We start from the raw sequence: 26,001 nt of genomic DNA on the forward strand, positions 1-26,001 counted from the left end.
CTCAGATATGCAGATGACACCACCCTTATGGCAGAAAGTGAAGAGGAGCTAAAAAGCCTCTTGATGAAAGTGAAAGAGGAGAGCGAAAAAGTTGGCTTAAAGCTCAACATTCAGAAAACGAAGATCACGGCATCCAGTCCCATCACTTCGTGGGAAACAGATAGGGAAACAGTGGAAACAGTGCCAGACTTTATCTTTTTGGGCTCCAAAATCACTGCAGATGGTGACTGCAGCCATGAAATTAAAAGACACTTACTCCTTGGAAGAAAAGTTATGACCAACCTAGATAGTATATTCAAAAGCAGAGACATTACTTTGCCGACTAAGGTCCGTCTAGTCAAGGCTATGGTTTTTCCTGTGGTCATGTATGGATGTGAGAGTTGGACTGTGAAGAAGGCTGAGCGCAGAAGAATTGATGCTTTTGAAGTGTGGTGTTGGAGAAGACTCTTGAGAGTCCCTTGGACTGCAAGGAGATCCAACCAGTCCATTCTGAATGAGAGATCAGCCTTGGGATTTCTTTGGAAGGAATGATGCTAAAGCTGAAACTCCAGTACTTTGGCCACGTCATTCAAAGAGCTGACTCATTGGAAAAGACTGTGATGCTGGGAGGGATTGGGGGCAGGAGGAGAAGGGGACGACAGAGGATGAGATGACTGGATGGCATCACGGACTCGATGGACGTGAGTCTGAGCGAGCTCTGGGAGATGGTGATGGACAGGGAGGTCTGGCGTGCTGCGATTCATGGGGTCGCAAAGAGTCGGACACCGACTGAGCGACTGAACTGAACTGAGCTTAGTATTAAACTTTCTATTACATAATTCACTATTCAGCAAGTATTTACTTTTAACTTAATATGCCTAAGTACTTTAAGAAAATTATCAGCAAGTACATAGACCTTTGATGCTCACAAATGGAATTTCATCTAACAACTACCATTTCTGCCAAAACTTTCCTGAAACATTACAGAATGTTAGTCTTTAGAAGTACATTATTTGTATAGCTTGGTTTCATGTGTAAACTATAGGTTACATGTAATAAATGTGTAACTTTTTAATTCAAATTTAAGGTCCATCTTCAGGAATCCAACTTTTTCTTCCCTGAATAATTTTGAGATAAGCAGTTGTCAAAATTTCAACATTTGTATATGGAAGAGGCCAACAATATGATGCTTTATCTCTTAAATGGTGTAAGATTTAGTATGTTTATATTGAATTATACGTTTTTCTTTTTGGCCTAGCCATGGGGCTTACCAGATCTTAGTTCCCCCCTCCCCCAGGGAACAAACCTGGGTCACCCAAGTGAAAGTGCAGAGAGCCCTAACCATTAGACCACCAGGAAACTCCCTCCTTAATTTTAGGATTCCCACTTTACTTGATAGTGTATTTATGTAAAACTTAATCTCCCAATTCATCCGAGCCTCCCCTTGCCCCCTGTGGCTACCACTGGTGTTCCAATCAGCGTTTCTACTCCAGCCCTGCAAATAGGCGCTACAGGTTGCTCAAGATTAAGTTCTCCGTGATCATTTCAATAATGCACACCTGTTAACAATAAATAAGATTTTAACATTTGGTTTTTACTAGATATTTTACAGTAACTAAAAAATAGAACGATAAGGAATCTTATCATTCCAATCTATCCAATTTAACTAGTTATCCAGACACCAGTTCCCCTAAACTTCTTCCCCAACTTTAAAAAACAGACTACGAAGAAAGCTAGCGCGCCTTGAGCAGTTTCATTCATTCCAGGAATGAGGAGGTACTGTAAGGAAGGCGCTTAGCCTTTTAGCCAGGACTCTTTTTTTACCCTCTGGAGGGCACAAACCGTCTCTGCCTGCTAAGTAAATTCCATAAACTCAGTCCTTCTCCTCACTGTTTCTACCCGACCCATGAAAGCGGGAGCATCACAAAATACCCAGTCATTGTTTGGGCTTTGCCCACCTCCAGCCTAGTGACTACATCAGTCCTGAATATTCATTGGAAGGACTGATGCTGAAGCTGAAGCTCCAATACTTTGGTCACCTGATGAGAACTGGTTCATTGGAAGGGACCCTGATGCTGGGAAAGGTTGAAGGCAGAAGGGGACGACAGAGGATGCGATGGTTGGATCGCATCACCGACTGGATGGACAGGAGTTTGAGCAAGCCCCGGGAGTTGGTGACGGACAGAGGCCTGGCGTTCTGCAGTCCATGGGATCGCACAGAGTCGGACACGACTGAGCGACTAAACTGAACTGAGCTTAGTGACAAGCCCTCTTTGAGTCACCGGGAATCAGAGGTTGCACCGTAGAAATCTTCGGCTGTCGGCATAGGCCTAGCTGAATCCGCCCTCACGTGCCTGCAGGGGCCCAATGAACGAGACCCACGCTTTCCATACAGTCGCATGCGCTCACAGTGCCGGAGCTCGAGCGATGCCCCGCCCCGGCTGCGCGGTGCGTTCGCGTTAATCCTCCCAAGAGGTCTCGGCCACTGGGGCTTCAGGTTCCTACCGAGCATTGTTTCCGAACTCGGCCACGAGAGTGTGTCCTGATTGGCTTGCCCTGGAGGCGGGTTCAGGACTTATTTGAGACTAGGACCGCTTCCTGAAGCTCCAGACAGGAAGTTATCAGAGGTCTATGGTGTCCGGTGGAGAAAGTGCTGTCTGCTGCTTTGGTGACGGCGAGAGGACCGTGGGTTGGCTGGACTGGCCGTTTCTCCTCGCCGCAGCTAGGAGCCCGTTTCCATAGCAGCACCACGGCCCCGTCCTCCAGCCCAGACCCCGGGGCGGCTGCCCGGGGGATTTCTTCAGGCTCCTCGACGCCGCTCCAAGGGGCACCTACTTGGGTTTTGCCTCGGCTTGCAGCCAGCGGACTGGCTCCCGGCTTCAGCTCTGCGGGCCACAGTAAGAAGTGCCCTTATCAACCCGCGCCCTGCCCCCCTTCCTGAGCCATAGAGACCCCGGTCCAGAGCGACAGCCTTGGACCTGGGACTAGACGGATCCAAGACGCTCAGTCCCGGCCCCCCTCAAACGGGGCTCTGCATCGTCTCTGATATGTCACCCACCGTCTCCCACAAGGACAGCAGTCGGCAACGACGGCCAGGGACTTTCAACCACTCTCTAGATTTGAAGAGTGGTCCTCTGCCGCCGGGCTCCTGGGATGATAATCTTCCGGAGGTGGTGGGCGGGGAAGGGGACAAAGAAGCTCTTCTTCGGGATATCAGCACTGTTGATTTCTCAAAAACCCCACGGAGCTGCCGGGCGGAATTGAGTAGCATTTTGCTGTTGCTCTTTCTTTACGTACTTCAGGGCATTCCACTGGGCTTGGCGGGAAGCATCCCACTCATTTTGCAGAGCAAAAATGTTAGCTATACAGATCAAGCGTTCTTCAGTTTTGTCTTTTGGCCTTTCAGTCTCAAATTGCTCTGGGCCCCGTTGGTTGATGCGGTTTACTTTAAGAACTTTGGTCGTCGCAAATCTTGGCTTGTCCCAACACAGTATATATTGGGATTCTTCATGATATATCTCTCCACTCAAGTCGACTATTTGCTCGGAAATATAGATGGCCGAACCCCCGACGTGGTTGCTCTCACTGTGACTTTCTTTTTGTTTGAATTCCTGGCAGCCACCCAGGACATCGCTGTGGATGGTTGGGCGTTAACTATGTTATCCCGGGAAAACGTGGGTTATGCTTCTACCTGTAATTCAGTGGGCCAAACAGCCGGCTACTTTTTGGGCAATGTTTTGTTTTTGGCCCTCGAGTCTGCCGACTTTTGTAACAAATACTTGCGGTTTGAGCCTCAACCCAGGGGAATCGTCACTCTTTCAGGTAGTGTATTTATTATGCTGTGAGGTTTATTGTACGTTTGTAAATCCTTTCGACAGTATGTGTGACACTGTGTGTTAAAACTGTTATTTAATGAGCTGGAAATCATATTATGGGAGATGATCCGAGGTAAGTTATCTGTTCTGCTAACATGAGCTTCAGCCAGAATGATTACATTAAAGCAGTCATAATTGATCGGTATTCTGAAGTGAGCAAGGAAAGGCAACTCATCCAATAAACGTTGTGTAAGAGCAAACAAAACTCTGAGTCTAGGGATACCTTGGCGCTTGCATAATAATAGGTGCACAGTTTTTAAAAGTCTGGCTGGTGTGAACACATGAATTTTCCTTTTGTCTTTTGTTAGATCGAGATTTCTGGCTCCATGCTTTCTAGTCCGTTCCTACCCTTACTCTTATACCAAGACCCTGTTTCTGTCTCATCTAGTTTTCTGATGAATGGAACAGGGTTAATCTATTCAAACATTAGTGAGTGGGCTGAGTGACAGAGTTCAAAGGACCTTCTGTGATTGAAGCCAATTCCAGCCCTCAAAAAGAGCTTGTGAGAGTCAGGCTTTACATTTGCCCTTGTTGAATAAGGTTTCATGATGTGGGTAAGTAAAGTTCCAGAAGCCACCAAACACCAGCTGAAAAAGCAGTGAAACAGCAAAGTACCAAAAGATACAGGACAGTACATACAGTGTTCCAAATGCCTGAAGCACTGGTTTGTGGCATCTGATTTTGGGAAATGGTGCTGAAAGAAAGGTTGTGACCAGATTAAAGGTTGTTGACCGAATTGTTTAGTTGCTACCAGTAAGAGTTTAAAGCTTGTCCTGTAGGAAATTGTGAATCCTATAGATTTTCCCTTCTTTTTACATGAGCGTAATACATGGCCCTGTAATGTTTTCTGTTTTTTGGTTTTCTCTTTGTTTTTGAACTTTCCTAAAAACTAAGAAACTGTGTAAAATTAACAATATCAAGAACAACACTGGGACTATTAGGAACAGAGTTCTCTATTACTGTTGGTACTAGAGTTCTTAATTCTGGTAGTGATGATGAATTTAGGATGAATTTGTGATGATTGTCTTTTGAAATTTAAACAGCTACTTTCTCTCATCTTCCTAGCATTAGGGGATTCCCAAAAGGTAAATGTCAGGGTATGGTGTGTGGTGGGGGCTTTCCTGGTGGCTCAGTGGTAAAGAATCTGCCTACCAATGCAGGAGATGAGGGTTCAATCTTTGGGTCAGGATGATCCCCTTGAGAAGGAGATGGCAACCCACTCCAGTATTCTTGCCTGGGAATGGACAGAGGAGCCTGGCAGGCTACAGTCCATGGGGCACGAAAGAGTTGGACACTACTTAAACAACAACAAGGTGAGTGGTGAGGGCATTTTAAGGGTTACAGCGTTGAAGGAAGGGAGGAAAGGATTTACAACTGTATTTCTGAAATCTTATACACCCCCTCCACATCCCTACACCCTGTCAGGGACCCCCTTTCTACTTCTTCAAACTACTAGTGAGCCACTATTACTGATAATATTAATAGTTACACTTTTCCTCAGTTGGTGTAAGGCTGAAGATAGTTGAGTGATACTGCTATGCACCTAGACAGATTTGTCTCTTAGTGTTCTGGGGTAGCTCTCCTGCTCTATGGATAATTTTCTGCTCAGAAATGCTTTGTGAATGCATCATATCAGCACCTTGTTGCTTTTTACGTGTTTTGCTTTTTGTTTTTTATTGGGACTGTTCATATCACCAAAAAGGGCTAATAGGATGATGTGTGCCTTATTATGGGAAAGCCTCAGTAGAGAAGTCAAGATTGAAGAGGCTACAGAAGCTAAATTACTGAGTAAATTAGAGCTTTCTTGTGTGTTAAACAAGTGACTAATACAGTATCCTTCCAGAGAATGCAGTTATCCGTTCAAGAACCATTATGGCTATATCCTCCTCCAGCCACTGCCATGCCCCTTTGGGAAGATCAGAAACATACCACTAGATTTTTATTTACACTGGTTTATTATTTGAATAGCTTTTTTTTTCCTTTGGAATTTGAACTGTGTTCTCTAGGAAACTGTAAAAATAGCATACTTTTTAATTGAACTTTTATATCCGTAGTATATTGCTGTTTTGGGTTCAAGCATTTTAATAAGAGTTAAAGAATTCCTGCTTTTTTCATTCATCTTTGTACAACTGTACATACCACATTTGTAGTTTTTTTTTTTTTGCGGGGTTTGGGGAACTTAGTATAACTAAGTATAACTAAGAACCAGTGGCTCTGAGGAATTTAGAGAGCACAGAGAGAATCATGGAGGAAATACAGTCGCTCAGGTAATAGAAGAGGCAAACACTGAGGTGACTTTAGAAAACGAGAAACTTTAAAAGAGGCATAATTATTATTTTTTTTAATTCTGAAATATATTCTGTGATTAGCACTTTGTTTTGAGCTACAGATACATAGAGATAGAATACATTCAGAAAGAACAGTTTTTACATGAAGAAAACAGTAATCTAAATAGTCAATTTAGAATGGAAGGATAGGATGAAAATATTTAATAGAATCCCTTAGAAAGAAAAATTTAATTATGCTGAGATTGGCTTTTGGTTCCTTCAGGAATACAGAACAGTCCTTAACCCAGAAGTAACCTTCTTTGGGTCCTGCCTCGTTGGTTTTCAAGGATCTTTAGTAGCAAAAAGAGACAAGCTTTTAAGCTTCATGAAATGTGAGAGTAACCCAGAAGAACACAGAGATTACAACATAAAGTTTTATGACTTGAAAAGATATATTTAAGTCCTTTCATTCTTATAGATGAGGAAAGATAAGGAAACTCTTAACTGGCTAGAGATAGAGGTTTACTTATGGCTTAGATTTCCTGACTATTTGGTGTTTTTCCTTCAGTTGTCAAAAAATTAGGAAAAACTTCAAGGAAAGCTTCAAAACCTAAATATAATATATGCTGATTGGGCTTTTCTACCAGAGAAATCAGCACTCTGCTGATGTCTTAAAAAAAACATCAGCATGCTCCCAGAATGCCAGATGCCCAGAAGTGACAGACTAAGGGGTTTTTGTTGTTTTGTTTTTAAAGTGATCCACATCTTTTTATTTACTCAGCATTGACTCCCTTTTTGGTACTGGTCGTATGACAGGTGTTATAATTTGATGACTAAAACCTGGCCATTCTCTGCCCACAAGTAATTTATAATCTGTAGTGGGGTTTTGCCAACTAAAATGAGTTGGTGCAGGACTGTAGTTATTGGAGAGGACAATGATGACCTGAAAGACCCATGCCCTTTTAAAGGCTAGGTAGCCTCGGACCTGGGCTTCTCAGGAGGCGCTAGTGGTAAAGAACCTGCCAGCCCAGGAGATGCAAGAGACATAGGTTCAATCCCTGGGTCAGGAAGATCTCGGAAAAGGAAATGGCAACCCACTCCAGTATTCTTGCCTGGAGAATCCCCATGGACAGAGGATCCTGGTGGGCTGCAGTCCTTGGCGTTGCAAAAGAGTCCAATATGACGTTTAAAAGCTGGAGACCAGAAAGGAGGTCTAAAGCCTTTTTTCTTTTTCAAAACAAAGCAAAGGAGAAATGGTACTATAAGCTTTCTTTGTCCAGTAAAGAACTGTGGAATTTTGTGGATGGGGTGCATAAAAGTCAATTTACAAAATACACTGTAAACTAAAAACGCATTTGATTTTATTTGGTATATGTTGAATTTCACTTCTAATTTCATTGAAATATACTTGGAGGCCAGTTGGAGTAGCCTTTAGTATGTAAATGTATCAATAAAAGAATTATAGAACCTCACTAATTACAATCTTCTACTTTAATTTATAGTGTTCCTAAAAACTCTTTATTGGAGAAAGCAAAATAGACTTCCTTAATATAAGATACTCTCCTAGAAAATTAAAAATGAAAAAATAAACCCCCTGATTTCATCTGTTCTTTTAAATACAGTTTGGTATAAATCTTGCATTTTATCCATGTTCTTTTCATTATTTTGTATTTTTTACTGTGGAGTTTATATCTACAATGTGTGTGTGTGTGTGTGTGTGTATATGCGTGTGCATGCACGCCATTTTGCTTTAGTCATGTCCAAATCTTTGTGACTCTGGACTGTAGCCCACCAGGCTTCTCTGTCCATGGGATTCTCCAGGCAAGAATACTGGAGTGGGTTGCATTGGATCTTCCATACTCATTTCTTGGTATGGGAGATCACAAATATGTATTTTATATGTCAGTGTGCATGCTCAAATATTTATTAAGGATAGGGTGCCTATTCAGAAAGCAAGATGTTTGTTACCTTTTAGGACTTCTATTTCTTGGTTTGGTGTTAAATAAAAACTTTTTAAATTTCATTTTTTTCTCTTTACTTTTGAACATGATAGCTGAATTTCAGTTGTCATCAGTTAAAGCCATAGAATACATGATTTCAGCACATCTAAGGATTTCTTTCCTTTTAGATATTTTATATTGTCTTGTGTTTGAGACCTACATTTTTTAAATTTACTTTATTTTTAAATTTTTTAAATATTTTTATTTTTTTATTATTTTTATTTTTTTTATTTTTAAATTTTAAAATCTTTAATTTTTACATGCGTTCCCAAACATGACCCCCCCTCCCACCTCCCTCCCCACAACATCTCTCTGGGTCATCCCCATGCACCAGCCCCAAGCATGCTGCACCCTACGTCAGACATGGACTGGCGATTCAATTCTTACATGATAGTATACATGTTAGAATTCCCATTCTCCCAAATCATCCCACCCTCTCCCTCTCCCTCTGAGTCCAAAAGTCCATTATACACATCTGTGTCTTTTTTCCTGTCTTGCATACAGGGTCGTCATTGCCATCTTCCTAAATTCCATATATATGTGTTAGTATACTGTATTGGTATTTTTCTTTCTGGCTTACTTCACTCTGTATAATCGGCTCCAGTTTCATCCATCTCATCAGAACTGATTCAAATGAATTCTTTTTAACGGCTGAGTAATACTCCATTGTGTATATGTACCACAGCCTTCTTATCCATTCATCTGCTGATGGACATCTAGGTTGTTTCCATGTCCTGGCTATTATAAACAGTGCTGCGATGAACATTGGGGTACATGTGTCTCTTTCAGTTCTGGTTTCCTCGGTGTGTATGCCCAGCAGTGGGATTGCTGGGTCATAAGGTAGTTCTATTTGCAATTTTTAAAGGAATCTCCACACTGTTCTCTAAAGTGGCTGTACTAGTTTGCATTCCCACCAACAGTGTAGGAGGGTTCCCTTTTCTCCACACCCTCTCCAGCATTTATTGCTTGCAGATTTTTGGATCGCAGCCATTCTGACTGGTGTGAAGTGGTACCTCATTGTGGTTTTGATTTGCATTTCTCTAATAATGAGTGATGTTGAGCATCTTTTCATGTGTTTGTTAGCCATCCGTATGTCTTCTTTGGAGAAATGTCTATTTAGTTCTTTGGCCCATTTTTTGATTGGGTCGTTTATTTTTCTGGAATTGAGCTGCATAAGTTGCTTGTATATTTTTGAGATTAGTTGTTTGTCAGTTGCTTCATTTGCTATTATTTTCTCCCATTCAGAAGGCTGTCTTTTCACCTTGCTTATATTTTCCTTTGTTGTGCAGAAGCTTTTAATTTTAATTAGATCCCATTTGTTTATTTTTGCTTTTATTTCCAGAATTCTGGGAGGTGGATCATAGAGGATCCTGCTGTGATTTATGTCTGAGAGTGTTTTGCCTATGTTCTTCTCTAGGAGTTTTATAGTTTCTGATCTTACATTTAGATCTTTAATCCATTTTGAGTTTATTTTTGTGTGCGGTGTTAGAAAGTGATCTAGTTTCATTCTTTTACAAGTGGTTGACCAGTTTTCCCAGCAATCAGAATCCAACAACACGTTAAAAAGATCATACACCATGACCAAGTGGGCTTTATCCCAGGGATGCAAGGATTCTTCAATATCCGCAAATCAATCAATGTAATTCACCACATTAACAAATTGAAAAATAAAAACCATATGATTATCTCAATAGATGCAGAGATGGCCTTTGACAAAATTCAACATCCATTTATGATAAAAACTCTCCAGAAAGCAGGAATAGAAGGAACATACCTCAACATAATAAAAGCTATATATGACAAACCCACAGCAAACATTATCCTCAATGGTGAAAAATTGAAAGCATTTCCCCTAAAGTCAGGAACAAGACAAGGGTGTCCACTTTCACCGCTACTATTCAACATAGTTCTGGAAGTTTTGGCCACAGCAATCAGAACAGAAAAAGAAATAAAAGGAATCCAAATTGGAAAAGAAGAAGTAAAACTCTCACTGTTTGCAGATGACATGATCCTCTACATGGAAAACCCTAAAGACTCCACCAGAAAATTACTAGAGCTAATCAATGAATATAGTAAAGTTGCAGGATATAAAATCAACACACAGAAATCCCTTGCATTCCTATACACGAATAATGAGAAAGTAGAAAAAGAAATTAAGGAAACAATTCCATTCACCATTGCAACGAAAAGAATAAAATACTTAGGAATATATCTACCTAAAGAAACTAAAGACTTATATATAGAAAACTATAAAACACTGATGAAAGAAATCAAAGAGGACACTAATAGATGGAGAAATATACCATGTTCATGGATTGGAAGAATCAATATAGTGAAAATGAGTATACTACCCAAAGCAATTTACAAATTCAATGCAATCCCTGTCAAGCTACCAGCCACATTTTTCACAGAACTAGAACAAATAATTTCAAGATTTGTATGGAAATACAAAAAACCTCAAATAGCCAAAGCAATCTTGAGAAAGAAGAATGGAACTGGAGGAATCAACTTGCCTGACTTCAGGCTCTACTGCAAAGCCACAGTCATCAAGACAGTATGGTACTGGCACAAAGACAGACACATAGATCAATGGAACAAAATAGAAAGCCCAGAGATAAATCCACACACACAGGGACACCTTATCTTTGACAAAGGAGGCAAGAATATACAATGGAGTAAAGACAATCTCTTTACTTTAAAAATTCTTATTGGAGTATAGTTGATTTACAGTGTTGTGTTGAGACCTGTATTTCTTATTCCTAGCACAGTCATAGAACTTTTGGTAGAACTTTTTCTTGCTTAAATTTCCCACTAGTTTTTAGAAACTTTATTTTAAAATAATTATGGATTCACAGGTGGTTGCAGAAAAATGTTTAGGGAAGTCCTATGCACTCTTTCCCTAGCCTCCACTGTTAAAATCTTACGTAACTATAGTACAATATCAAAACCAAGAAATTGACATTGGTACAATCCATAGAGTTTATTCAGATTTCAACAGTTATACTCATTTATGTGTGTATTGTATGCAGTTTTATCACATTTAAGCTTATGTAACCTCCAACACCACTATCAAAATACTCAACTGTACCTTCACCACAATACACTTTCTGTTGTTTCTTTACAGCTATGCCCATTTCCTCCTCACCATCCCTAATCCCTGTCAGCCCCTAATCTGTTTTCCATCTTTATAATTATTTCAGAAATGTTACATAAGTGAAATCATTTAGCGTATGTCCTTTGGTGATTGGCTCTTTTCACTTAGAATAATTTCTTTGAGGTTTGTCCAAGTTGTTACATGGATCAGTGATTTGTTCTGTCTTGGTGCTGAGAAATATTCTATTTTTTTTTTTTTTTGACATACCGCACTTTGTTTTACCACTCATTTGTTGAAGATGATTTGAGTAGTTTCTAGTTTTTCGATAATTATTTTGTGAAAATAAATCTTCCTTTCTCTCAGGTAAGTGCCCACGAGTACAAATGCTGGTTTATTTGTCAGTGCATGTTTAGTTTTGAAAGGAACTGACCAAATTTTTTTGGAGTGGCTGTATCATTTATCTCCTTACCAGCAATATATGAGCCATTCAGTTTCTCTGCATCCCTGCATTTCATGTTATCATTATTTTTCACTGTAGCTATTCTCATGTACCCTGCATCTTCATGTGATAGTTTGGACTGCTTACTGTCAACTGTTTTATAAAAGTCAGAATTCAGCTTTCATCTTATAAAAAGTGATTTTGGGGTGTCAGGATATATAGGTTATACGAAAACTGAATGCAAGAACCTCCTATCATAGCATCAGAGTAGAGATATATAAGTATGTTTAATTAATATGGATTTTGTGCTTGACCTGAACATATTTTGAAACATGGAAAAGTAAAAGTGAAAGTTGTTTAGTTGTGTCCAACTCTTTGTGACCCCATGGATTATACAGTCCATGGAATTCTCCAGGCCAGAATACTGGAGTGGGTAGCCTTTCCCTTCTCCAGGGGATCTTCCCAACCCAGGGATTGCACTCAGGTCTCCCACTTTGCAGGCAGATTCTTTACCATCTGAGCCACAAGGGAAGCCCTTAAAACTTGGAAAGAGTGGCTCATTTCCTTCTGTTCAGTGATACATGCTCCAGAGTTAGCAGGAGATGGGAGCATTGCATCTATTGGTCTCTAAGCTTCAGTTTCGCATCCTGGGCTGAGTTTAATGTTTTGGGACAGTAGGGCTCTTGATAACCCAGACAGATGCTTAATCTAGTGCTTGATTGAAGAAACCATTTCTTCTACCCCAGAGGAGGACCTAACATTGTTGGAGTTAATGAAAAAGTATGTGATCTCAAACATGGCACCTCTCTAAGGGGTTAGGAAAACTAAAGGATTATGAAGATTTCAAAATTAGCTTTGTGTTTAGTCAATTTTTCTGTTGCATGCTGTCTTTCAAAAATTGTAATCCTCAAATAAGATATACTATATTGTATAATCAAAACAGCATTTTCTCTTTGCCATAGATGTTTTGAGAAAATGCTTAAGGGAGTGGTTTGTGACATAGAAGAAAGTTCTGTTTCTTGTTGAGACTTAGCTGGTGACCCAGGGCCAGATACATAGTGTTTCTATTTCAGTTTCTTCCATGGTGAAAGTGAGAGCAGTGGACTGATGATAGTTGTCTAAAGTCCCTTCATCCTTTGCCTTGTGAAGCAGAGAAAGCTGTGCTGAAAGCAAGATGAAAGGAAGGCCTGATGGTAATGTAAAACAGAAACTGAAAGTTTGTTTTCCTGCCACTGACTTCTGAAGGACTGAGGTTAATTCCCTTGGTGGGAGAGTTAGAGAGAAGCTGTTCTGATCCAAGGATGGTTGTTATCAGACTGCGCTTAATTTTTCTGCCTTTTCCGATGGTGGAAGAGAATGAACCTACACCACAAAGGATCTGGAGGCCTGGTCCAAAGCCTCGAAGGTTGAAATTTTTTGGAAATCTAATGTTCTGTCTTAAAAATTCTTAGAAATTTTACCTTTTCTTTCATATACACTTTTCATGAAAATATTTCTAAGTTATTGAGTAAATGAACTGTTTAGGAAGATGTACCATGTTTGGTCTACATACCTTATAATATACCACCCATATGGCGAGATGAAAGTGGGTAGGGGTGAATACAAGTAACCAGTTTAAAAGAGGTTTGCTCAAGTATCTATGTTCCATACTTCATAATTGGAGCTAAAATAAATACCTTTTTCCTCAGGTCTATCTGTTTGATTGGAAGAGAGCTTACTTGCAGTAGGTGTGTCTGAGCATCTGGGTAGTATAATGGGACACATTTTTGTTTCAGAATCAGATCTGAATTTGAATCCCCCCTCTGGTACTTTCTGGTTTGTGATTCTCTTTCACTGAGTATAAAGTAGGAATAATAATGCTTGTCTTAGAGAGTGATTTTGAGACTTATTGCACTGTCCTGTGTTTTGCCTTGGCATAATTGACACTCAAGAGTTGACTGTTAAATCCTTTTTGAATACTGGTGAATTGTTGCACAATCTTATCTGCAAGCAATACTGAAACCTGGACGGGGGAGCCTGGTGGGCTGCCGTCTATGGGGTCGCACAGAGTCGGACACGACTGAAGTGACTTAGCAGCATTAATTTTTTTTCTTTCTCTGCACTGGGATCAAAGAATTTAAATTTAGATAAAGATTTTGTTCATTAAAACTGGGAGAATATACTAAACAAAAAATTCTAAAAATTTTTTGCTGAAAGTAATATAACTTAAACCTTTAAATTTTCACTTAACATTTTTATAAAGACCATTAATTGAAATTTCTGGTGACAGTGAAAGCTTTTTTCAGGGTTTCTTGAATTGCTAATTTAAATCAAATAATGAACAAGAACTTTACCAATGAGAATAAATATTATAGATGATATTCCATAAATGTCATTATTTGTCAGTGTCACAGACGAAATTAAGAATGCAAAAATAATGAACATTAGCCTCAATTATAAGAATAATCTTAAATTGTTATTCATTGGTTTTGAACTAGATTTCAAAACTATGTTAATACAAACTAGAAGTTATGTTGTGATGTTATTTTACTGAGCTTTAATCATAAGATATGTATTTATTAGTGCATTTTAAAGTGAATACCTTTGCATTTAGGAATCTCAGTTTTTCCTGTTTCTTGTTTTTCTGCTGATACCTAGAATTAATGACGGATTCTTCTCAACTTTTGATGGGGTTATGTCTAGTAAGCCCACTATAAGTTGAAAATTTTTAAGTCTTAGCTTAGTCTTGCCTACCATAAACGTGCTCAGAACACTTACATTAGCCCACAGTGAGGCAAAATCATCTAGCAAAGCCTGTCTTATAGTAGGGTGTTGAATATCATGTAATTATTGAAACTGTACTGAACGTGAAAAACATAGTGGTTGTCTGGGTACAGAATGGTTCTGCATTTACCATTGTGATTGTGTAGCTGACTGGGAGCTGTAACTTTCGGGTGCTGCCCAACTTCACAGCAGAGGATCATAATGAATATTGCTAGCCTGGGAAAAAATCAAAGTTTGAACTGCAGTTTCTACTGAATGCATATTGCTTTCACACTATCATAAAATTGAAAAATCTCAAGTGAGACCTTCATAAGTTGGGGTCCATCTGTGTAAATTCCTGTTATGGAGAGAAGAATTCACCTCAGAATACAAATTTCCACATATGTTTGAGAAGATTTGGCTTTTTTATTTGCATAATTCGAATAGCAGAGCCTCATTTTTGGTTATGCTTCTGGAGACCAAATAATTAGCCAATTCTAGCAGATTCTGTTTTGTTTTTTTCAGTTTATTTATTTCATTTTGGCTGTGCTGGGACTTAGTTGCTGCGCTGCCTGGTTGCAGTGAGCAGGGGCTGCTCTCTAGTTGTGGGACATGGGCTTCTCTGCTGTGGCTTCTCTTGTTGCAGAGCACAGACTCGAAGGCATGTGTGCTGCAGTAGTTGTGATGCATGGGCTTAGTTGCCCCACTGCATCTGGAAGCTTTCCAGACCAGGGATCAGACCCATGTTCCCAGCATTGGTAGGCAGATTCTTAACCACTGGGCCACCAGGAAGGCCTAGTAGATTCTTAATTTAACAGTATTAAAAAAAAAACTTTATATAAGCAGTATGAAATAATGGGACCCAAATCAGAAGATTTAGGTTCTGCCTCTTAATTGGACCTATAGCAAAGACTGAAATATTCTGAGCTTTTCCTTGTCTCTCACGGTAATAATGCCTGTTTTGCTCGTGTTGCATGTTGACTACAAAAATCGAAGGAAATAGGGGGCCCGCCTGATGGTCCAGTGGCTAAGACTCCATATTCCCAATGCAGGGGGCCCAGGTTCGATCCCTGATCAGGGAACTAGATCCACATGCAGCAGCTAAGACCTGGTGCAGTCAAATAAATAAGAATATATATTATTTTTTAAAAATCAAATGAAATAACATATAAGAAAGGGTTATTTAAATACTAAGGTGAATTTGGTCTGTACCGTGAGTTAAGTTGATCTGTGGTGCTGCCTGCCTTCATCATAAGTGAGCTTTAAACTGTAGTAGCGACCTTCACCTAGCACAGCAGAGCAAGACTGAATAGAGGAAAACCTTGACTTACGGAAGGTCTACCTTTTGGGGAAAAAGATGGCTAGACTTCATGAACAGTTAGTTGATTGTGTTACATTAGCAATAAACTAAAAAGCAAACACATGTAAAGTTGAATACAATTCCAGAATGTTAGAGCTAGAAAACACCTGGGATTTTCTAGGCAAGTCTTCTTACTTTACAAATGAAGGAACTGAGAGAGAGAGTTATACATTTTCATAGAGATAAAATAAGATGCATTCTCAGGGTAGTTAAGGAGATGCAGGTTTTAAAATGGGTTTTATGAGGCACTGACTTCAAATGTAATTTCAGGCAATGTTTCAGCCTTCTCTCAGCCTGTTTCATCATCTGAAAATTGGGACTGGTGATAACTTCATCTATTGTGGTGTTGTAGTAAAGGGAATGATATGTGTAAAATGCTTAGCACACTTATAGCACATGGTATGCACTCAAAATAGTGCCTCTATTATTACTATTATTTTTAGCTATTATGCAGAATCTTCCAGAACGGTATTCACTCTCTCTGCTTGTTTGAAATATTGGCCAGTGGCCCAGCTCTCTTCCACTGAAACAACCAAAAGAGTATGTCATGTTTATGTGTCACAGAATTGAAAGAGAATATTCTTAAACAGATTAAAAACAAAGTTTAAAAACAAAAGGCAGAAAATTTAATGTAAATGATCACCTGTTTGTTGTCTAAGTTGTCAGAATTTAATAAAGAACTGAAATGACTTAGATGCTTAAGAATTATGACTGATAGATCTTATGGGATATGAAAATCATCTCCTGCCCTTGAATAAAATGACACAATAGACTTTTATTTCGTTCAACCCACTAAACCCTTTCCTTTTTCCTTGGTAAGTATCGCTGGTTGTTCTGGGTCTGTGTAATGTCTTGTATCTGCTGTGCTTGGTCTGGTGCCAATAACAAGCCCTATGCGTTGATTTTTTTTTTTTTTTAACAGATTTTAGTTGAGAAAAAGTTGTGTACAGAATTATTTAGTATCAGTGAAGATATGTTATTTCACATGTTAATTATAGACATAAAACATTTTAAATTTCAGATTTCCTTTTCTTCTGGGGAACTGTATTTTTGATAACAACAACTTTAGTTGCCCTTCTGAAAAAAGAAAACAAAGAAGTATCAGTAGGAAAAGAAGAAACTCAAGGGATCACAGATACTTACAAGCTGCTTTTTGCAATTGTAAAAATGCCTGCAGTTCTGACATTTTGCCTTCTGATTCTGACTGCAAAGGTAAGAGATTTATAAAGCAAATCCCTCATTCTGTTACAAGTACCAATATTGTTGAATACTTCTGTTGCTGTTTCATAAATCCCTTTCCACTAATACTAGAACTTAACAATAATAACTAATATACTTTATTTACTAAATGTATTTAAAAAGATGTGATGATATCAAATCAGACATAATTGCAAACTAAGCTAAATGTCCTAGGATCTTGAAAAAATTATGCCAATTTGAAGTACTTCTAGTCAGTGTGCGGAGAAGGCAATGGCACCCCACTCCAGTACTCTTGCCTGGAAAATCCTATGAACGAAGGAGCCTGGTAGGCTGCAGTCCATGGGGTCGCAAAGAGTCGGATACGACTGAGCGACTTCCCTTTCACTTTTCACTTTCATGCATTGGAGAAGGAAATGGCAATCTACTCCAGTGTTCTTGCCTGGAGAATCCCAGGGACGGGAGAGCCTGGTGGGCTGCCGTCTATGGGGTCGCACAGAGTCGGACACGACTGAAGTGACTCTATTAGAATGAGTCAAAGGTATTGAAATTACTTACTTAGAATGTAATTTGCTAAGATATGGAAATGAATATTAGAAGTCTATTTAAAAATCAGTTGAACTATTTCAAAATGTTAAAAGGAAATATACCATCAAACAAATGGAGGTTTTAGTGACAATTCTATATGTTTTCTCTTAAGCTGTCTTAATTTTTTATAGTTCTAAAACATTTTAAAGAGATTATGCTAGAAGAAAGTAAGTATACTTTGTTATAATGAACTGTTAGAATTGTTATTCCTAAAATATAAAATTGGTTACAGGATTTTTGAACTATATATTTAAACCTATCTACATAAACAGTTTCATAGCTATATTTTGATAACACTAAAGTAAAAATTATAGTCTCATTGTTTTGAAATAGTGAGTTTTCCCTCTCTAGTGATAGGGAGGGTTGTTTTTAGGAAATTTTAGGAAGGTTTAAACTTAAGGTTCAACTTTAGAAAATGCTAAAAGGTCAGTTCAGTTCAGTTGCTCAGTTGTGTCTGACTCCTTGTGACCCCATGAACCGCAGCGTGCCAGGCCTCCCTGTCCATCACCAACTCCTGGAGTCGTGTATGGATGTGAGAGTTGGACTGTGAAGAAAGCTGAGCGCCAAAGAATTGATGCTTTTGAACTGTGATGTTGGAGAAGACTCTTGAGAGTCCCTTGGACTGCAACCAGTCCATTCTGAAGGAGCTCAGCCCTGGGATTTCTTTGGAAGGAATGATGCTAAAGCTGAAACTCCAGTACTTTGGCCACCTCCTGCGAAGAGTTGACTCACTGGAAAAGACTGTGATGCTGGGAGGGATTGGGGGCAGGAGGAGACGGGGACGACAGAGGATGAGATGGCTAGATGGCGTCACGGACTCGATGGACGTGAGTCTGGGTGAACTCCGGGAGGTGGTGATGGACAGGGAGGCCTGGCGTGCTGCGATTCATGGGGTCACAAAGAGTCAGACACGACTGAGCGACTAAACTGAACTGAACTGAACTGAGGTTGGTCATAACTTTCCTTCCAAGGAGTAAGTGTCTTTTAATTTCAAAGGTTCAAGAAAGTTAGTACTGTTATAATGATATTATCTAATTACATCATTTAGACATAACCATTGGTAATATTTTTGGTATATTTCTGCTTTCCCCTTTGTGTGTATGTATGTGCATGCACATGTGTATACACACACTTTATGTGTATAAATACTATTAATACATTAGCTATAGTTAATTTACACACACAAATACTTTAAAAGTGAAATTGTATGTAATTTTTATCTTGTTATTGTCTTATCCCATATTCCTATATCATTAATATTTGATAAGATACTTTTAATAACTATAAATTGTTACAGTATATAAATGTGCTATAATTTACTCATTTTTTCTGTTATTGTATATTTAATTTGCCATGTGTTTTAATTACAAAAATGTACTAGTGAATATATTTGGGTGTAATTCTTTGGTGTTCTGAATATTTCCTTACAGTAGATTCTTAGGTTCTTTCCTTCCAATAGATTCAGTGAGTATGATTGTTAAATTGCTTTCTAAAATATTTTATAATTTATACTGTCACCAGAAATATATAAGGAATTGCTTCAAATACAGAGTCTAGAATTCCATGTTCCCCCTTTAAAGTAAACCTCATTAAAAGTAACATCTCTCCTAACTTTTAACATCATAGATTAGTTTTCCCTACTTTCCAGTTATATAAGTGGAGTATCCAGTATGTTTTCTTATGTCTGGCTCTTGTACACTTTAACTCAACATCATATTTGTATAATTTATCCATGTTGTTATTTATAGCAATAGTCTGTTCATCTTGTTGCTTATAATATTCCTTTGTAGGAATATACCACAATTTATTTATCCCATTCTATCAGCAGATGTTTAGGTTATTTCTACTTTTGGACCGTTATAAATAGTGCTTCTGTGAACTTTTGTGTACGTTACTTTTGGTGAATGTAGGTAAACATTTCTGTTGGGTAAATACCTAGGAGTAGAACTGCTGGGCCATAAGAAATGCATAGTATATATGCATTTATATAAGAAATGCGTAGTATATATTATAAACAGTTTTGTGATTGTTCCAATTTTCCCTACCACAAGCACTGTGAGAGAGTTTTTGTCATTACACAGCCTTGAAACCATAGTATTGTCTTTTCAATTTTAGCCTTTCATAGCATCTCATTATGATTACAATTTTTCATTTCCCTGATGACTAAAGAAATTGAGCATCTTCTCATATGGTTATTGGCCATCTGAATATCCAGAGTTTCCCTTTTCTTTAAATTTGTAGAATTTTTATTTTTTATATATCCTGGATATGAGGGTTTTCGTTAGATATGTGTATTGCTTATATCTCCTACACCACTTTTAAGTTACGAAGAGAAAGTATGAAATATCTTTGACTTTTAATTTTTTTGAGTGAAATTTGCTCTTTTGCTTCATTCTGAGAAGTTAAAGTATTTGAAGTAATATTTAGCATTTAAATTTTTTTATTTGTATATTTTCACTTACTGAAAATTTACTTGTATAATTGAAGGAATACCCATATGTTTATCCAAATTCTATAATTAATTGTTCATATTTAGCTCTGCTTTTTTATTCTGTAAATTATGTTATTTTACATATCTCTTATAAAGTATTTGATAGTAATTTGTACATATCATGCCCTTTTATCCATAAATACTTGAAGTATGTAGTGTATCTCCTTAGAATAAGGACTTTGTCTTGCAGAGTCACAACTTGATAAAAAATCAGGAAGTTTAAGTTGACACAATATCATTTTCCTTTTAGAAAATTATTTATTTTTTGCTATGCTGAGTCTTCATTGGTGCATGCAGGCTTTCTCTGGTTGCAGTGAGTGAGGAGCTACTCCACATTGCAGTGCACCGGCTTCTCACTGCAGCTGGTTCTCTTCCTGTGGAGCAGGGGCTTCAGTAGTTGCAGTGCACCAGCTCAGTGCTCGGGGCTCCCGAGCTCTAGAGCACAGGCTCAGTAGTTGCAGTGCACGGGCTCTAGTTGCTCCACAACATGTGGGATTTTCCTGGACCAGGGATTGAACCCATGTCCCCTGCATGGACAGGTGGATTCTTATCCACTACCACCAAGGAAGTCCAACACAATACCATTTTCTAGTCACAGTCCATATCCAGATTTCACCAGTTATCCCCCAGAGCAGCCTTTATAACTTAATTTTTTCCTGGCCAGCAATCCAATTTAGGATCACATACTGTGTTTAGTTGGTATGAGCCTTTCTTTGTTCTTCATGACATGCTGGGCACACTTTCGTTTTATTTTTTAAGATTATTTATTTGTTTATATTTGGCTGGCTGGGTCTTTTATGCTGCGTGGGTTTTCCCTATTTGCACCAAGTGAGAGCTATGTTCTGGTTGGAGTACACAGGCTTCTCATTGTGGTGGCTTCTCTTACTGAAGCTCCTGGGCTCTAGGGTGCTGGGCTTCGGTGTTGCAGAGCTCAGGCTCAGTAGTTGTGGGGCTTAGTTGCTCTGTTGGACCAGGGATTGAACCAGTGTCCGCTGCATTGGCAGGGGGATTCTTTATCACTGGACCACCAGAGAAGTCCGACCTGCACCTTTTAAAAAATATTTTTTTATTTTATTGGAGCGTAATTGATTTACAATGTTGTATTAGTTTCAGGTGTAAGCAAAGTAATTCAGTTATACATATACATATACATATATTCATTCTGTTTTAGATTCTTTTTTCATATAGGTTGTCGGAATTTTGAGTAGAGTTCCTGTCCTATACAGTAGGTCATTGTTGGTTATCTATCTATATAGTGGTATGTCGTGATCTAGACGCTTTTAAAGAAGACAGGCTGGTTATTCTGTAGAAAGGCCTTCTGTTTATGTTTGTCTAATGTTTCTTCATGTTTAGGTCCATTCTGTGAATAGATGTCAGAAATATCACAAATAATACTGTGAATCTTTAGGGAATTTTATCAGGAGCCATAGCATGTCCCTTTAACCATTAATTATTGTGTTAACCTTGATTACCTTGTTTAATACATTGCAAAATTACTATTTTTCCTTTTGTAATTAAAAATCCATTTCTAGGGAAGTACTTTGAGACCATCTAAATATCTTGTTTCACCTCAAACTTTTACCCACTACAATATTTTAGCATTCTTACTCTTTTTTTGTTGTTGTTTTTAATAATTAATCTAAGCATACCTTTTTTTTACCCATCATTTAAATCAACCTCATAGATATGTTTTCTCAGAATTACTTTTGAAAAGCAAGATGACTTTTTGCTGTCAGTCAGAAGTCATCAAAAATGTGTATGGTATGTGGCAGTGTTACTTCATTTTAACTAGATTTATTTGGAGTCAAGAGCTTTTCTTTTAAACTTAAAATATACAGAGCAATAAGTTTGGATTTTAACACTGTTTATTGTAAGACAGAAATTTTTGAAATGGAAATTTAATTGTAATTAAAATTATAGTTCATAAGAGTGCTGAATTTTCACTTGTTTTCCACTCCATATTTGTAAGTAGATCATAGAGCTGAGTATGCCTCCATAACTTGATTGTTGTACCAGATATACTAATATGATACTTACTTCTAACTGGCATAAGACTGAGGTTTCTAAATTACGTATACTTGGAGGGAAATATTTCATAAGTCATAAATTAAAATATTTTTTTGTTTTTATATTGCAGATTGGTTTTTCAGCAGCAGATGCAGTAACAGGACTGAAATTGGTAGAAGAGGGAGTACCCAAAGAACATTTAGCCTTACTGGCAGTTCCAATGGTTCCTTTGCAAATAATATTGCCTCTGATTATCAGCAGATACACTGCAGGTCCCCAGCCACTAAACATATTTTACAAAGCCATGCCCTACAGGTAAAAATGAAATGAAACCTTACTAAATAAGAGAGGTTAAATGAGGAACAGTCATCAGTATCACTAATGTCTATGTATAGAGTGTATATGGTAAAAGGCTTGCAAAGCATCTTAACTTCTGTATCATTTATATGCACTTTTATCTCTTTTAAACTTCCTAACAGGTTTTAGATTCAGGCTTCTTTCATATGGTAGGCACACAGATTTCTGTTTCTGTTATTCTTAACCTAAAATAGAAGTCAACTCCACCTTTCTTTCTTATTCTGTAGATTATTGTTTGGATTAGAATATGCTCTACTGGTCTGGTGGACTCCTAAAGTAGAACATCAAGGGGGATTCCCTATATATTACTATATTGTAGTGCTGCTGAGTTATGCGTTACATCAGGTAAGCTTGCTGTGGTTTTTCCCAGGAAGTAAACTGTCCTGTGTAAAATAAAGATGTTTTTCTACAGTTGCCTTAAAATAATCATAATAAATTTTAAGATTTATGCATGAATCAGATATTGAAGAAATTAGCAAACTTTAAACCTTGTGGATTTAAATATATATATATACACACACACACATATATATATTTATTTGGCTGTCTTGGATCTTAGTTGTGGCACTTGGGATCTTCTCTAGTTGTGGCATGGGCTGCAGAGTGTGCAAGCTCAGTAGTAGTGGCACACAGACTTAGTTGCTCCACGGCATATGGGATCTTAGTTCCCTGAACAAGGATCGAACCTGTGTTTTCATGTTCCTGAATGGAGGGTTAATTCTTGCTGCTTAAGCACTTTTTGCCTCTCAAGGACATTTTCCTCTTCAGTTTGTCATGCAAAATTTTAATTACATATAAGAAAATTATTTACATATAATTATATATTCATATTACCTTTGGATATTTGAGTGCTTACATGTATAATACATATATACACACATATGATATATTTAGGTATAGTATAAATACGAAGTTTTGCTTATTACTGTATACATCCTTCAGTGCCACCTCACTTGTCATTCTCAATTGAGCCTTCCTTGAATACATGTGATAGAATTAATCTATTTATTTAGGCCGTGATAGCATGATGTATGCACTTCCTCTGTTTACAGTATTTACTGCATTTAATTGTATTTATTTATTCCTGTTTTCCCAGCTTTAGAATAAATTCTTCAAGGGCACAGAGGGACTGTATCTTATTCAACTTTGTGTTACCGTGACCAGACTTAAAGCCTGGCCTGTAGCAGGGGTTCAATAAATAATTTGTTGGTTTGAGTTTAATAAGAGTCATGAAAATTAATTTTCAGATTTATGCTTCTAATGTTCTTAATTTAGACCATATCTTTCTAAAGTTTAGTTGTCCTGAAGATGTTTTATGTTTTCCTTGTAGGTTACATTGTACAGCATGTATGTTTCCATAATGGCTTTCAATGCGAAGGTTAGTGATCCACTTATTGGCGGAACATATATGACCCTTTTAAATACCGTGTCCAACCTGGGAGGAAACTGGCCTTCTACAGTAGCTCTTTGGCTGGTAGATCCCCTCACAGTAAAAGAGTGTGTAGGAGCATCAAACCAGAATTGCCGAACACCTGATGCTGTTGAGGTAAGTTAAGTTGCAATTTTAGATAATAGTAAGCGAATATTAAGATACTAATTTCCTCATTTTGCCTCTAGCGGTATTTCATCTTTTAAAAATCATATCTGCCCAGAGTCTCTAATAGTTTTTTTCTTTCTCATCAGGGTATAACACTCAAATCAGTAAAAGTAGCTCACTTGGAGTTGCTTCTCAGCAGGGAAGGAACATCTCCTCTACCTTGTGTATTATTGTCCTATACAATAGGAATTTAATATTAGTACATGATTAATAGCTAAGTTTTATAGTAATAGAAGGGAAATTCCATTGGCTTTCATGGTACAAATGGAGCTAAAACTGAGTGGTTAGTAGTTGGTTGGTAAATTATTTCAAAGTAACATTAACCCACTTCTAGAGTAAACTCATTGGAAATTTCTGCACACTTCCAAATATGAAAAGCTGTATCTTGAAAATGAATATTGTTTACAGCAAGAGCTGAAAATTGTTTTTAATACTGTTAGTAGCACTAGACAGATTAAGATACATTAACTTTGGAGAAGGAAATGGCAACCCACTCCAGTATTCTTGCCTGGGAAATCCCATGGGCAGAGAGGCCTGGCAGGCTACAATCCGTGGGTCCAAGAGTTGGACACAACTTAGCGACTGAACAACAGCAAGAAAATTTTACTTAACATTGTGACATGAGCATGACCCTGTATCCTTAAATACTTCGTGAGTGCATACCTTTTTTCTTTTTATAGTTGTTTTATTTAAATTAGGGTCCATATAAGTTCCCTTTACTGTGTTTTATTATTTTGCCTGTTACATCTCTTTAATCCTATAACAGTTCCCTGTTCCCCTCTTTTTCGGGGGTAGTAATAAAAAAATATATCTAACATTTAAAAAAAGATACATTAACTACTTTTGTCACTTGAATGAAATGTTTGAGCACAAAAATGTTTTGATTAATCCTTTAAATCACAAAGTAGAAACATATAAAGTGCTGAATACTTCCATTTTGAAATTGCGGAGTACTTATTATAATTTTATTTTTACAGCTTTGCAAAAAACTTGGTGGCTCATGTGTTACTGCACTGGATGGTTATTATGTGGAATCTGTTATTTGCGTTTTGATTGGATTTGGTTGGTGGTTCTTTCTTGGTCCAAAACTTAAAAAATTACAGGATGAAGGACCATCTTCATGGAAATGCAAAAGAGACAAGTAATGCATTCACTACTGGACATTCTAGGAAGGTAACTCTAATTTAGTTTTAACTCAGAGAGTTATGATAATCAGTGTACAGGAGTATAAAATATTATTTTAAACAGGAAATTATTAATATAAAATGCCAAATGGTTAAAAATATAGAAACCTCTCTGTATATTTAAATATACTGTCAATGTATTTAAAGTTTACTTAAATTCAGGGAATTGGTACTAAAATAACTTTTCTGGTCTTGTTATTTGATTTATAGATTTTTTTAATTTACTGACCAAAGCATGTTTTAAGCTGCAGTGCAGTAGTCATGGGTGATAACCCTGCAGTCAAGTATTGTTATCAGTACCTATCATTGAGCTATGTTAAAATTTTTGGTAAAATATGATAAGTGGAACATAGCTTGATATTCATGTACTATCCACAACTAGTCTGGCCTTGTCAGTTAAATCTTATTTTGAATTGCAAGTTGATCAAATTTTATGTGGAATTTGCTGAGATGAGAATGTAAACTACTGAAATACCATTTTAGTTGTTATTTTCTGACTGTAACCACATTGTGCTAATGAATCTGTGTTAAAGACTATTTTAAATGTATTTCCTGCTTTTGTAAACATTAAAGATTTATAAGAAGATTATTCAAACTATTTTTTATAAAATGAAAGCTATGACTTCTAATTTATTGATTCCCCTTCTCCTCCCCCTTTTTGGAAGCTGTCTTGATTCCTTTTTAACTCTTATCCTAAAGCATACATATGTTTTTTGTCATAAGTACTTCATGGCACATGGACAGCTCACAAGGGCATCGAATTTAATGTTGTATGTATGTTTGTGGCAAAGTTTTGAAAATAAAAATTAAATGTTTTTCTTCAA

The 26,001-nt window shown here is 37.7% G+C and overlaps 1 protein-coding gene across 2 annotated transcripts; it reads left to right on the plus strand.

Annotated features, from left to right (window-relative positions):
* Positions 1–2,591: 2,591 nt before the first annotated feature.
* On the plus strand, positions 2,592–26,001 carry SLC33A1 (solute carrier family 33 member 1). Of its 2 annotated transcripts, XM_012100950.5 has the most exons (6): positions 2,592–3,801; positions 16,778–16,968; positions 22,170–22,354; positions 22,624–22,741; positions 23,727–23,942; positions 24,971–26,001. In XM_012100950.5, exons 1-6 carry the CDS (start codon positions 3,027–3,029, stop codon positions 25,136–25,138), a joined length of 1,653 nt encoding a protein of 550 aa, XP_011956340.1. In that variant the 5' UTR covers positions 2,592–3,026; the 3' UTR covers positions 25,139–26,001. The 2 variants fall into 2 exon arrangements, with proteins under 2 accessions (XP_011956340.1, XP_027814928.1); XM_027959127.3 differs by lacking the exons at positions 16,778–16,968; positions 22,624–22,741.

The sequence above is a fragment of the Ovis aries genome, chromosome 1, assembly GCF_016772045.2.
Source record: "Ovis aries strain OAR_USU_Benz2616 breed Rambouillet chromosome 1, ARS-UI_Ramb_v3.0, whole genome shotgun sequence".
In the NCBI taxonomy this organism is placed as follows: domain Eukaryota; kingdom Metazoa; phylum Chordata; class Mammalia; order Artiodactyla; family Bovidae; genus Ovis; species Ovis aries.